Here is a 14654-nt window from a genome sequence, read left to right as displayed (position 1 = left end):
GACTGGCCTTCAGCAAATGACATTTTGGGTATACAATGACGGATTTAAATCGGGAAAAAGACCCAATTGTGATGTTTATGGGACATATAGGAGTGCCAACAAAGAAGCTCGTCCAAGGTAATGAATGTTTGAAATTTTATTTCTGCGTTTTGGGTAGCGCCGGCTACCGCAAAATCTGTTGTTTACGTGTCGTGCTGGTATTTTAGGGGGGTGCATGCTATCAGATAATAGCTTCTCATGCTTTCGCCGATAAGCATTTTACAAATCTGACTTGGTGGCTAGATTCACAACGAGTGTAGCTTTAATTCAGTACCTTGCATGTGTATTTTTATGAAAGTTTGAGATTTATCGAGTACTACACTCGAGTACTATAGGTGGCGCTCTGAAATTTCCGCTGAGCTGTCCCTGTGCAGGGACCACCTCCATAACAAGTTATCCACAATAGATCTCCTGGTCTTGATCACTTGAGGCAGAGGTTGTTATCCTGGCACCACACGGTCAGGTCTCTGACCTCCTCCTTATAGGCTGTCTCATCGTTGTCGGCCTACCACTGTTGTGTTGTCGGCAAACTTAATGATGGTGCTGGAGTCGTGCCTGGCATGAGTGAACAGACCGTACAAGAGGGGACTGAGCGCACACCCCTGAGTGGCCCCCGTGTTGATGATCAGTGTGGCACATGTGTTGTTACCTACCGTCAGGAAGTCCAGGACCCAGTTAGAGTGAGGTGTTTAGTCCCAGGGTCATTAGTTTAGTGATGAGCTTTGAGGGCACTATGGTGTTGAACACTGAGCTGTAGTCAATTAATAGCATTCTCACGTAGGTGTTCCTTTTGTCCAGGTGGGAAAGGGCAGTGTGGAGTGCAATCGAGATTGCGTCATCTGTGGATCTGTTGGGACGGAATGCAAATTCTGGAATAATGGTGTTTTGAGCCATGACCAGCCTTTCAAAGCATTTCATGGCTACAGACGTGAGTCCTACGGGTCGGTAGTCATTTAGGCAGGTTACCTTAGTGTTCTTGGGCACAGGGACAACGGTGGTCTGCTTGAAACATGTTGTATTACAGACTCAGTCAGGGACAGGTTGAAAATGTCAGTGAATACACTTTCCAGTTGGTCAGCGCATGCTTGGATTACACATCTTGGTAATCTGTAGGGCCATGTGGCCTTGTGAATGTTGACCTGTTTAAAAGTCTTACTCACATCGGCTACGGAGTAATCAAAGTCGTCCGGAACAGCTGATGCTCTCATACATACATACTTCAGTGTTGCTTGCCTCAAAGAGAGCATAGAAGTAATTTAGCTCGTCTGGTAGGCTTGTGTCACTGGGCAGCTCGCGACTGTGCTTCCTTTTGTCGTCTAATAGTTTGCAAGCCCTGCCACATCTGACGAGCGTTAGAGCCGGGGTAGTACGATTCAATCTTAGTCCTGTATTGACGCTTTGCCTGTTCGACGGTTTGTCTGAGGGCATGAGGGCATGTGTGCCCCCCCCCATAGAGTGAATAGAAAGCATCATTGCTTACCTCAGTCTCCCTCTGTGATGCATCTCCAACAGGACTCCCTTCATTTGGTTTCTTCCAGGTTTTTGGTGTAGCAGGAACAGTCTGACATACTGCAGAGACAACAGCTAAAGTCAGCTATAGGCTGGCGATTTACCCCAAATTTCTTCCATTAAATATCAATGACTAGACTTGTTATACTAGCAGAAAACAGTGGCCTTCTCCCCAGAATAACAATTAAATCCAGTTGTTAGTGTAAGCACTGTGCTGTTCTCAGCAGTCAGCATGGAGTTTAGTCTGGCTGATCCAAGTCTTGTCTATCAGCAACCGTTAACTGTTTATTTATAGTATACACACATAGGCATCCATGTGACATCCACGCTGTCATGTCTGTATCCATGGCTATGCACATACCTGTAGTGGGACTCTTTCTGAAAAGGGCTTGTGGTTCAAGCTTGCTGTTTGATGTGATGAGTCTCTCTGTCCCTGCTTTGAGAGGGATGTCTTTAGTGTCTGAGAGCTTGCTGGTCTCTGCTGTGGCCTGCACTAGCGGCGGAAGGCCAGGGGGAGGCGCTGGAACAGCAGGCGCAGGGCTGGAGGTCAGAGTGACTGGCATCACAGTGATTGGTGCGATAGGGTCCATGACAGCAGGGGGCATCTCTGCCCTCACCACACTGGGCACAGCCTCACTGCAGTCTTCTCTAGGAGCCGGGGCTGAAGCCTGGGGCTGGGTTGGGGATAGGGAGGGAGCAAGGGGGTAGTGCTCCTGAGACTGGGTGTCCATCTCAGCCCCAGTGTCAGCATGGCCATTCAAAGCCTTAGGGGTTAGGGCTGGGGAAGCAGCAAGGGTGCGTGGGGCTTCTGGAAGAAGTTCCTCTGTGTTTGAGGTCTGGGACTGAGTCGTGAGTGGCAGGTGCTTGGCGTCCGCTGCAGAAGAGGGAGGGGGAGCAGTGGGCTCCACGGCAGAGGGCTGCTCAATAGGGCCGGCAACAGGAAGAGGGGCCAGGATGGGGGAAACCAACACTGGGGCTGGGGAGGGAAGCTCTGGATCCAAGTGGGGAGAGGGAGCAGTTACAGATGCACTGGCCTCTCGCCTTTCCAATGAAGGTTCTGATTGACCAAGCCCGGGAGAGGAAGACTTCTGGACAAGCAGCTCCAATTTTGGCTTATCATCTACTAGAAAAGAGAACAGATAACAGACATTAAACACAAAAGAAGAGACAATTATTTACGCCAATCTCTTAACTGAGTCAACATTCAGGTTCTAAAAAACGTTTTATTCCTCAGGCCGCTGCTCTCAAAGCAGGGATGTATTCTGCCTGAAGGATGGAGGGGTGAGGGCCGGGGGTAGAGGGTCAGACCTGGCCCTGGCTTGCTGGCTGCAGCCCCAGGCGTGAGCTGCTGCTGTGGCTGCTGGGGGAGCTCCAGGCTGTAGGCTGAGTTGGCCTGGCCCTGGCTTTGCTCCGGAGTCTGGCTACCGCCCGGCTGCTGCTGCGATTTGAGGTAGAAAATGTGAGGATAATGAGGGTGCGTCCATAAAAACTAGCAACACAGACAGACAAATAAGCACAAAAATAGAATTAAGCGGAAATAAGGAGACCAGTGGGTATGGTTAGATACATTAGCCAAGGAAAAAACAGGGGGAGACAAGCAAGGAGACAGCAACCAAGGAAAGCAGGCAAAAGGTAGGAAAGGAGAAGAAGCAGCAAAAATAACGTGCAAGAGTAGGGGAGGTGGAGTGTGAATGACAGGGAAATGGAGGCACACAAGGTTAAACAAAGCAAAAGAAAGGAGAGTAAAAAGAAAAAGGACAAAACACAGAAAGAGAGGAGAGAATGTTAAAGTCCAAGGAGAGGACAGGGAGGAAGTGTCACAAAAGCTTTCCCTCTACAGAATCCAGAAAAAGAACTGTAATTTAAAGATGATTGCCTATTTCTATAGACGGGTTGGTTGTTAAACAACAAAACTGACTTGTACGCAACTTTGGGGCAATACAGATGGGGTTGGCTTAAATTGTTGACAACATGTCAACTATAATTCGTTGACAACATTGTAAACTATAATGTTTATTGAAAATATAAATATATTTTTACAATGAGCACTTGTCGTCTCAAATACATCGTTACAGTTGTTGGTTGGCAAGCTAGCCAATTTGAGTCATATTAGTATAGACGTGACATCAGTCAAAACTAAAGGTCGACCGATTAATCGGAATGGCCGATTGGACAATTTCAAGTTTTCATAACAATCGGAAATCGGTATTTTTGGACACCGATTTTGCAGATTTTTAAATATTTTTTGACACCTTTATTTAACTAGGCAAGTCAGTTAAGAACACATTCTTATTTTCAATGACGGCCTAGGAACGGTGGGTTAACTGCCTCGTTCAGGGGCAGAACGACAGATTTTCACTAGTCCAACGCAATAACGACCTGCCTCTTGTTGCACGCGAAGGCAGTAAGCCAAGGTAAGTTGCTAGCTAGCATTAAACTTATCTTATAAAAAACGATCAATCATAATCAATCACTAGTTCACTAGTTAACTAACCATGGTTGATGATATTACTAGATATTATCTAGCGTGTCATGCATTGCGTATAATCTGACTGAGCATACAAGTATCTAAGTATCTGACTGAGCGGTGGTAGGCAGAAGCAGGCGCATAAACATTCATTCAAACAGCACTTTGTGCGTTTTGCCAGCAGCTCTTCATTGTGCGTCAAGCATTGCACTGTTTATGACTTCAAGCATACCAACTCCTGAGATTAGGGTGGTGTAACCGAAGTGAAATGGCTGGCTAGTTAGCGCGCGTTAATAGCGTTTCAAACGTCACTCGCTCGCTCTGAGCCTGGGAGTGGTTGTTCCCCCTGCTCTGCATGGGTAACGCTGCTTCGAGGGTGGCTGTTGTCTTTGTGTTCTTGGTTCGAGCCCAGGGAGGAGCAAGGAGAGGGACGGAAGTTATACTGTTACACTGGCAATACTAAAGTGCCTATAAGAACATCGTATAGTCAAAGGTTAATGAAATACAAATGGTATAGAGAGAAATAGTCCTATAATTCCTATAATAACTACAACCTAAAACTTCTTACCTGGGAATATTGAAGACTGATGTTAAAAGGAACCACCAGCTTTCATATGTTCTCATGTTCTGAGCAAGGAACTTAAACGTTAGCTTTCTTACATGGCAAATATTGCACTTTTACTTTCTTCTCCAACACTTTGTTTTTGCATTATTTAACTTTTTATGGCTGCAGGGGCAGTATTGAGTAGCTTGGATGAAAGGAGCCCATATCAAACGGCCTGCTCCTCAGTCATAGTTGCTAATATTTGCATATTATTATTAGTATTGGATAGGAAACACTGAGGTTTCTAAAACTGTTTGAATTATGTTTGTGAGTATAACAGAACTCATATAGCAGGCAAAAACCTGAGAAATTCCACTTCCAGTTTTTTTTTCTGGAGGTGGCAGATTTTCAACCAAGGTCTCATTGAAATTACAGCGAGATATGGATGAGTTTTCACTTCCTACGCCTTCCACTAGATGTCAGCAGTCAATAGAACTTTGTCTGATGACTAATGTGAAGGGGGGGGGGGGGGGGGTCGATTGACACAGGAAATAGTCACCACAGCCATGAATGGACCATGCTTTCACCAGGCGTGTTCACAGGGGAAGGACTTGCGTTCCACCGCTCATCTGAAGTAATTCTAATTCTCCGGTTGGAACGTTATTCAAGATATATGTAAACAACATTATAAAGATTGATTCAGTACATCGTTTGACATGTTTCTACTGACTGTTACGGAACTTTTGGACATTTCGTCACGTTATAGTGGACACTGACTTTTTACCAATTGGAATTGTTTACCAAACGCGCTAACCAAAGTAGCTAATTGGACATAAATAACGGACATTTTCGAATAAATCAAGCATTTATTGTGGACCTGGGATTTCTAGGACTGCATTCTGATGAAGTTCACCTAAGGTAAGGAAACATTTATCATGTATTTTCTGGTTTCTGTTGACTTCAACATGGAGGCTAATTTGGATACTGTTCTGAGTGCCGTCTCAGATTATGAGATGGGTTGCTTTTTCCGTGAACTTTTTTTGAAATCTGACAGAGCGGTTGCATTACGGAGAGGTAAATCTATAATTCTATGTGTATAACTTGTATTATCATCTACATTTATGATGAGTATTTCTGTTGAAACGATGTGGCTATGCAAAATCACTTGATGTTTTTGGAACTAGTGAATCTAAATAGCCAATGTAAACTCCGATTTTTAAAAATATAAATATGACCTTTATCAAACAAAACATGCATGTATTGTGTAACATGAAGTCCTAGGAGTGTCATCTGATGAAGATAATTCAAGGTAGTGCTTCATTTTATCTTTATTTATGCTTTTTGTGAATGCTATATTTTGCTGGAAAATGGCTGTGCTTATTGTGGTTTGGTGGAGACCTAACATAATCGTTTGTAGTGCTTTTGCTGAAAAGCCTATTTGAAATCGGACACTTTGGTGGGATTAACAACGAGAATAGCTTTAAAATCATGTAAGACGTATGTTTTAGGGAATTGTAATTAAGAGATTTCTGTGGTTTGAATTTGGCGCCCTCTATTTTCACTGGTAGTTGTCATATTGATCCCGATATCGGGATTGCAGCCATAACAGGTTAAACCAAATTGAACATTTTTCATTATTTATGAGGCTAAATTGATTTTATTGATGTATTATATTAAGTTAAAATAAGTGTTCATTCAGTATTGTTGTAATTGTCATTATTACAAATAAAATTAATCGGTATCGGCTTTTTTGGTCCTCCAATAATCGGCATCGGTGTTGAAAAATAATAATCGGTCGACCTCTAGTCAAAATAAGACATGTTATCAAGAACAAGATAAAACAAGCCACCTACGACTCCCCACATGTCAGCGTCTTGTCATTGTTGCTAGCTATCTGACCATCCAAAATCACAACACAGACTTCTGCCCCATTGAAGCGTGAGCATAGTTTGTGATGTTGTCAGCTAACCCATTTATTAAAATTCTCAGCACATCAATGACTCATTTCGTTTGAATCAATGAAGTATAGAATCTTATTCTGGATTTGTCATGGAGGGACAAAAAGCATAAACGACATGTTCCACAACATTTACTGCACAAGTGAGGGAGGAGATACAGTGATACATGCAGGTAGGTACTAATAGGTAATATATATATATTTATTTATTTATTTCACGTGTGTAAGCCATATGTCAAAGATGAATATAACACATTTACTATGAACAACGAAAGTGTTTAGATCACTTTTGTAAAATAGCCATGGTTTTCTGTTACTCAAATTGGATAGCAAAGGTTGTGAAGGCGAGGCCAGATAAGTGTGTTTAGGCCCAGTTGCAGAGCAATGGGTGGGGGGCAGGGAGTAAGGGACAGTGGCTGAAGTCTGAGTGGCTGGCTGTGTCTAACGCAGCATGGCAGAGGATGGATTACAAACACAGAAAATGTGCTGTGCCTGCATGCATGGCTCTGTCTGTCGTGGTGCCAAAGCCCCGGTGGCTTAATTGCCTGTTCCCTCCCAACACCAAGCAGTCTTCCCTGGGCACAGATTACACAGACATGGGTGAAAGGCTAACAGCTCAGTTCAGTGGGCCAGTGGCACACAATGGCAACCTGTGTGTGTGTGTGTGTACGCGTGCGAGAGAAAATAAGCCGAATATCAGGCAGCATGAGAGAAGATGTGTCCTTACTTGCGGAGGGGTGGGGGTGGAGGAGGGCCGTCCGACAGGGGGGGTTGGATTTCGGCTCCCTGTGCCCCCTGCCATGATCTCCTCTGTGATGTCCCTGCCGCCCTGGTTGGGGTCCCGGATACGGATCTGGGAGGACAATGACACAAAAGGAGCGGCATCTCACTAAAGTGCCAGCGATTCAGAGCAACCCTCACTCAGCCATTCAAAACAGTGTGTGTTGTGTACAGGAGTGCATCTGTGACCAAAAGTTTTAGACATTTTTATTCAGCTTGTGCAAATGTAGAGAGAAAAAGCTTAACAGTATTTCAGCAGAGGCACTTGAAAGGGTTTCTAGCAAGATCATATATTTTCATGCGAGTCTTAACAAGTGGGTCATAAGAGTCCAAAAGGAACAGCACTATATTTCTGAATACCTTAAAGTTTCCCACTGGCCCTAGATCAAAGGTTCTCTGGCAGAAGAATAAACACTAGAAGCGCAGAGGCAGTCATTTTGACAGCATATTCATTTAAAATGAAAACATCTCTGCCATTTTTAAAGTCATGCCACCTCTGCCCTGGACTTTTCCTAAATATATATTTTTTTAACACATGTATGTTGTTAGAATTTCAATATCAATGTGTGTTATAAGAAGTTAATAGGACATATCATCCCTTCCCCTTGCCACCCCTCATTAACCAGCTGTCAGCCTGCACAGCTAATGACAGCTAGGGTTGCAATGGGCTGGAAATTGTCCATGGGAAGTTAAGCCTTGGAATATCGGGAATTGTGCATAAACTAATCAAAAAAGTTAATCTTATAACAGTGAACCTTTTTTGTGGGATACACAAGGCAATTCTAGGTCTTGTGGCATATTTTTGCTAAACTATCCCCAATTCCATCACATGTACAGCTGCTGATTCTCAAGATCTTGCACTCTAATGAGATGCTCTTGAGCCCACACTACTACACTGTCTGAGCCAAGGACTACATGCTTTCTGGTAAGTTTTGAATACTGGGTGGGGTGAATATATTTTATATGACATACATGACTTTTTGTTAACTAGTAAATAGTTGCCTACAGCAAAGTGTGTTTAAATCATCTCTAACGTGTTAATTTCTGCTAGTTAGTTCTTGCTACCATGTGGGTTTTAGCTTGCTTGAGCCTGCTAACTGAGGAGTGGTAATTCACCTGTTTCCATACACATTTAATTTTAAAACATTTATCGTACAAAGGAGTTGTTTAATCTAACTGCTTAACTATTGATCCTTTTTTATTTTCTTTCTAATCTTTACAGGAAAATGTCATGGCCACTATCTGATGTGTGGAGACATTTCACTGCTGCTAATGTAGAAGGAAAAGCTGTGTACATACATTTGAGGCTAAATGTATTTTATTGATGTATTATATTAAGTTAAAATAAATGTTCATTCAGTATTATTGTAATTGTTATTATTAAAAATAAAAAAAATAAAAACGTCCGATTAATCGTTATTGGCTTTTTTTGGTCCTCCAATAATCGGTATCGGCGTTGAAAAACCATAGTCGGTCGACCTCTAGTGTCATCACTACAATGTCGCACCACCTTGGCCTGGATGAGGGCAAGGTTCCTGGCAGTCTGGCAATATACACTTCCAAGCAAGTGCTTTGGAATGGAGATGCAATATGGCAGTTGTGCCAACACATCTCATCAGCCACCTGGTGGAAGGGACTTTGTGGAGCTGAGGCTCTTTCCCCTGTTGCCTCAATCATCCTCCAAATCCCACCAACATCAGCCACCTCAGTATGCACCTGGTCCTTGTTTGGGAACACAGACCAAACCACGGAACAGGCTGAACAATACAAGGGTTGAGAAATTAGTGGACACCCGGGAAAATGTGAGGCTTTTTGAGCCTAACAACGAGCCATCCTCAACAAGGTTGGAGAGTAACAGTGAAGATGAGGTCTCGGAGTCTGATTTTCAAGACGTGGACATTGAGGAGGTCTAGGGAGAAGACATGGAAGCCTGAGAGAAAGACAACCAAAACTTAAGTTTCTAGACCATAATTTTACAGATATATGTTGAAAACCTTTTTTGAGAGATGCAATGGATTATTGGGGACCATTTAATATTCCCTTTGTTGTTGTTCAGTGAAATCATCCCATGTGAAGAGTCAACTAATCCAAAATTAAATCTAGAATCGCCTTCCTCTTCCACAAAACAAAGCCTCTTTCAATCATGCTGCCAAACATACCCTCGTAAAACTGACTATCCTACTGATCCTTGACCTCTGCGATGTCATTTACCAAATAGCCTCCAAAACTCTACTCAGCAAACTGGATGTAGTCCATCACAGTGCCATCCGTTTTGTCACCAAAGCCCCATATACTACCCACCACTGCGACCTGTATGCTCTTGTTGGCTGGCCCTCGCTACATATTCATTGCCAAACCCACTGGCTCCAGGTCATCTATAAATCTATGCTAGGAAAAGCCCCACCTTATCTCAGCTCACTGGTCACCATAGCAACACCCACCCGTAGCACACGCTCTGGCAGGTATATTTCACTGGTCATCCCCCAAAGCCAACACTTCCTTTGGCCGCCTTTCCATCCAGTTCTCTGCTGCCAATGACTGGAACAAATTGCAAAAATCAGTGAAGCTGGAGTCTTATATCTCCCTCTCTAACTTTAAGCATCAGCTGTCAGAGCAGCTTACCTATCACTGTACCTGTACACAGCCAATCTGTTAATAGCACGCCCAACTACCTCATCCCAATATTGTTATTTATCTTCTTGCTATTTTGCACCCCAGGATCTCTACTTGCACATCATCATCTGCACATCTATCACTCCAGTGTAATGCTAAATTGTTATTATTTTGCCTCCATGGCCTATTTATTGCCTTACCTCCCTACTCTTCTACATTTGCACACACACTGTACATAGATGTTTCTATTGTTGTATTGATTGTACGTTTGTTTGTGTAACTAAATTGTTGTTTTTCTATTGGAAGGATTTAATCAATCATTTGCAATTATGTTTGTCTCCATATGATATGGTAAATACACTGCTCAAAAAAATAAAGGGAGCACTAAAATAACACATCCTAGATCTGAATGAATGAAATATTCTTATTAAATACTTTTTTCTTTACATAGTTGAATGTGCTGACAACAAAATCACAGAAATGATCAATGGAAATCAAATTTATCAACCCATGGAGGTCTGGATTTGGAGTCACACTCAAAATTAAAGTGGAAAACCACACTACAGTCTGATCCAACTTTGATGTAATGTCCTTAAAACAAGTCACAATGAGGCTCAGTTGCTCAGCCTCCTTGCACAAAGGCGGAGGTAGCGGTCCTGCTGCTGGGTTGTTGCCCTCCTACGGCCTCCTCCACGTCTCCTGATGTACTGGCCTGTCTCCTGGTAGCGCTTCCATGCTCTGGACACTACGCTAACAGACATAGCAAACCTTCTTGCCACAGCTCACATTGATGTGCCATCCTGGATGAGCTGCACTACCTGAGCCACTTATGTGGGTTGTAGACTCCGTCTCATGCTACCACTAGAGGTGAAAGCACCGCCAGTATTCAAAAGTGACCAAAACATCAGCCAGGAAGCATTGGACCTGAGAAGTGGTCTGTGGTCACCACCTGCAGATTTTTTATTTTTTTGCCTATAATTTCCACCTGTTGGCTATTCCATTTGCACAACAGCATGTGAAATTTATTGTCAATCAGTGTTGCTTCCTAAGTGGACAGTTTGATTTCACAGAAGTGTGATTGACTTGGAGTTACATTGTGTTGTTTAAGTGTTCCCTTTATTTTTTTGAGCAGTGTATATCCAATGCAAAAAAATTCTACATTTAAATGGTATTAATATTAACTGGCATATATTTCCGTTAATTCCCATATATTCCCACGTAAAGTTTCCAACTCTGAATATTCCCCAAAATGAGCAACCCTAATGATGGCCAATCGAAACTACACCAACACCCGATTGAAACTAATTTCACATATAGAGTTAGCCTTAAAATGAGATTAAATTGACAATCATAAATTGTCAAACTGTATATGAAGCGCAGCTTGTAATTGACTGAGGCAGGGAAATGGAGCAACAAAAAGTGACTTCTTCAAATCCTCCTAGTCACATGCAGGTAAGACGTTTGATTTCTATATAGTACCAGAAAGTGCAGATTGAGGTTTCAAAAACGCTTACCTTTGACAAATAAATCTCAAATTTGAAGAGATGAGCTCCATTTCAAAATATTAAAGAATAACAGCTATTCCAGGCGCTTCACGAATGAGCATGCAGCAGCAGACGGCCTACAGTAACAAACTAATCAAAATGATAGTGTTCTCTGAAATAACCAAAACCTTTATAAACACAACCAAATGATTATTTTTCCGATGGCATATATGAAATGTATTTATTACTGTTAGAATGTTGCAGTCAAAATGACTGCTAATAGGCTCAAAGTGGGGTCCCTCGAGGTCGAGCTCCCAAGCGTCAGAGCTAGATTAAGGCCTGGCATACATTTCAAACCAACCCTCCTTCCACACACAGAAACCCTCCTGGCAGCCTTGATCTAAATCAACCCATGTCATCCCTCAAACTTTCTCTGTAAAATAATGAATGCGTTTTAAAATGTAACTCAAAAAGGCTGATGGATCCAGAAGTCTCTTATCAGAAACTTCAGGGATCATTTCTCATATCCTCTCAGTATGCATATGCATATGGAAATGGAAAAGTTGGTGTGTAACTGAGCAGATGGCCTCTGCTAGTGTGTGTATCTGTATGTGTATGCTTACATACATGGGGAGTGTATGATAGGAAAATGTTTGGTAGACCATGGCATATGTGTGTCTGTGTGGAGACGGCAGCGTGCTGAGATACTCACTGGTTTCTTCTCACGCTTGGCTGGTGGAGGTTGCTGCGGTGTAGGCACTATGATGGAGGGTGAGGAGGGGTACACCTGCTGTCCTGGGTAGTATTGAGGTCCAGGAGCTTTGTCAGGGAGGACAAAGAAAAGGGTAAGCAGAGTACAGTATATACACACACACAAAATATACACACACACACACACACACACACCAATTGTGCAAGTTCTCCCACTTAAAAAGATGAGGCCTGTACTTTTATCATAGGTACACTTCAACTATGACAGACAAAATGAGAAAAAGAAAATCCAGAAAATCACATTGTAGGATTTTTAATGAATTTATTTGCAAATTATGGTGGAAAATAAGTATTTGGTCACCTACAAACAAGCAAGATTTCTGGCTCTCACATACCTGTAACAACTTCTTTAAGAGGCTCCTCTGTCCTCCACTCGTTACCTGTATTAATGGCACCTGTTTGAACTTGTTATCAGTATAAAAGACACCTGTCCACAACCTCAAACAGTCACACTCCAAACTCTACTATGGCCAAGACCAAAGAGCTGTCAAAGGACACCAGAAACAAAATTGTAGACTGGCACCAGGCTGGGAAGACAATCTGCAATAGGTAAGCAGCTTGGTTTGACGAAATCAACTGCGGGAGCAATTATTAGGAAATGGAAGACATACAAGACCACTGATAATCTCCCTCGATCTGGGGCTCCACGCAAGATCTCACCCGTGGGGTCAAAATGATCACAAGAACGGTGAGCAAAAATCCCAGAACCACACGGGGGGACCTAGTGAATGACCTGCAGAGAGCTGGGACCAAAGTAACAAAGCCTACCATCAGTAACACACTACGCCGCCAGGGACTCAAATCCTGCAGTGCCAGACGTGTCCCTCTGCTTAAGCCAGTGCATGTCCAGGCCAGTCTGAAGTTTGCTAGAGAGCATTTGGATGATCCAGAAGAAGATTGGGAGAATGTCATATGGTCAGATGAAACCAAAATATAACTTTTTGGTAAAGACTCAACTCGTCGTGTTTGGAGGACAAAGAATGCTGAGTTGCATCCAAAGAACACCATACCTACTGTGAAGCATGGGGTGGAAACATGTTTTGGGGCTGTTTTTCTGCAAATGGACCAGGACGACTGATCCGTGTAAAGGAAAGAATGAATGGGGCCATGTATCGTGAGATTTTGAGTGAAAACCTCCTTCCATCAGCAAAGGCATTGAAGTTGAAACGTGGCTGGGTCTTTCAGCATGACAATGATCCCAAACACACCGCCCGGGCAATGAAGGAGTGACTTCGTAAGAAGCATTTCAAGGTCCTGGAGTGGCCTAGCCAGTCTCCAGATCTCAACCCTATAGAAAATCTTTGGAGGGAGTTGAAAGTCCGTGTTGCCCAGCCACAGCCCCAAAACATCACTGCTCTAGAGATCTGCATGGAGGAATGGGCCAAAATACCAGCAACAGTGTGTGAAAACCTTGTGAAGACTTACAGAAAACGTTTGACCTCTGTCATTGCCAACAAAGGGTATATAACAAAGTATTGAGATAAACTTTTGTTATTGACCAAATACTTATTTTCCACCATAATTTGCAAATAAATAAATAAAAAATGCTACAATGTGATTTTCTGGATTTTTTTCTAATTTTGTCTGTCATAGTTGAAGTGTACCTATGATGAAAATTACAGGCCTCTCCTCTTTTTAAGTGGGAGAACTTGCACAATTGGTGGCTGACTAAATACTTTTTTGCCCCACTGTGCGCACACACACACACACACACACACACCTGGCTGAGACTTACCGTACTGAGCAGGGTACTCCCCTGGGCTAGGGCCAGGATAGAAGGTGCCAGACCCCGGCGGCTGCACTGAAAACTGCTGGGGCGGCCCCACATAGGGCGTACTGTGGCGATACTGCAGAGAGATAAACAGAGGGGATAGAATAGAACAAAAAGGTTAAAGGCAGTGTGGGACAATACGAGAGGAATGCCTACTGGAGTGTAGCAGCAGCCTGGTCAGTCAGTCTCACCTGTGGGATGTAGTACTGGGCAGCCTGTGGGGAGGGGAAAGGCATGGGGGCCATCATCATCATGGTGGGCTGGTTGGGGGGGTACACCGCCGATGTGGGGTTCTGAGAGCAGGGCCGCATAGAGGGAGCGTTGGTGGGGATGGTTGGCCGCGCTGTCTGCATCTGAGCCCTCTGGAAAAACTGACACACACAAAGATAATAAATGTGGCAAAAGTTAGTCCCAGAAGAGCAAGAGAGGAACCACAACTGTCCCGACAGCAGTGTTCTCTCTTCATGCCTGTCCTGTGCGGTCTCGTTTCAGCTTTGGGGATGCAGGGGCTCTGAGAGAATAGCCACTAAGGCCTAAGGGACAGAAAGCATCATCTCAGAGGACCAGGTGGATGGCACTTCCACTCCATCACTCTGTTCTGGTCTACAGAGAGACACTGAAACAGTCAGAGCACATCTTTCCCCAGGCAGCATTAAACCCATAGCACACCCATAGGACTCCTGATCCCTCCAGCTGGGTTCACTCAGCCCTCTCATCAG

General features: G+C 43.5%; 1 protein-coding gene across 50 annotated transcripts in view; it reads right to left on the bottom strand.

Moving 5' to 3' along the window:
- Positions 1–14654, bottom strand: part of LOC110494450 (eukaryotic translation initiation factor 4 gamma 3) — a 76002-nt gene that overhangs the window by 27564 nt on the left and 33784 nt on the right. For 14 of the 50 annotated variants that reach the window (XM_090205897.1, XM_090205914.1, XM_090205874.1 and 11 more), the window contains 7 exons: positions 14127–14306; positions 13900–14011; positions 12106–12212; positions 7244–7369; positions 2857–2986; positions 1910–2671; positions 1520–1608 (listed from right to left, as the gene is read on the bottom strand). In XM_090205897.1, the coding sequence (XP_090062023.1) occupies positions 1520–1608; positions 1910–2671; positions 2857–2986; positions 7244–7369; positions 12106–12212; positions 13900–14011; positions 14127–14306 (1506 nt within the window). Of the gene's footprint in view, positions 1–1519; positions 1609–1909; positions 2672–2856; positions 2987–7243; positions 7379–12105; positions 12213–13899; positions 14012–14126; positions 14307–14654 lie in introns of all 50 variants that reach the window. The other 36 variants (XM_090205884.1, XM_090205908.1, XM_090205871.1 and 33 more) reach the window with 5 other exon arrangements.

This window comes from Oncorhynchus mykiss, chromosome 17, assembly GCF_057628025.1.
Source record: "Oncorhynchus mykiss isolate SJ-2025 chromosome 17, ASM5762802v1, whole genome shotgun sequence".
NCBI lineage: Eukaryota > Metazoa > Chordata > Actinopteri > Salmoniformes > Salmonidae > Oncorhynchus > Oncorhynchus mykiss.
This window is presented reverse-complemented; position numbering and strand designations above follow the sequence as displayed.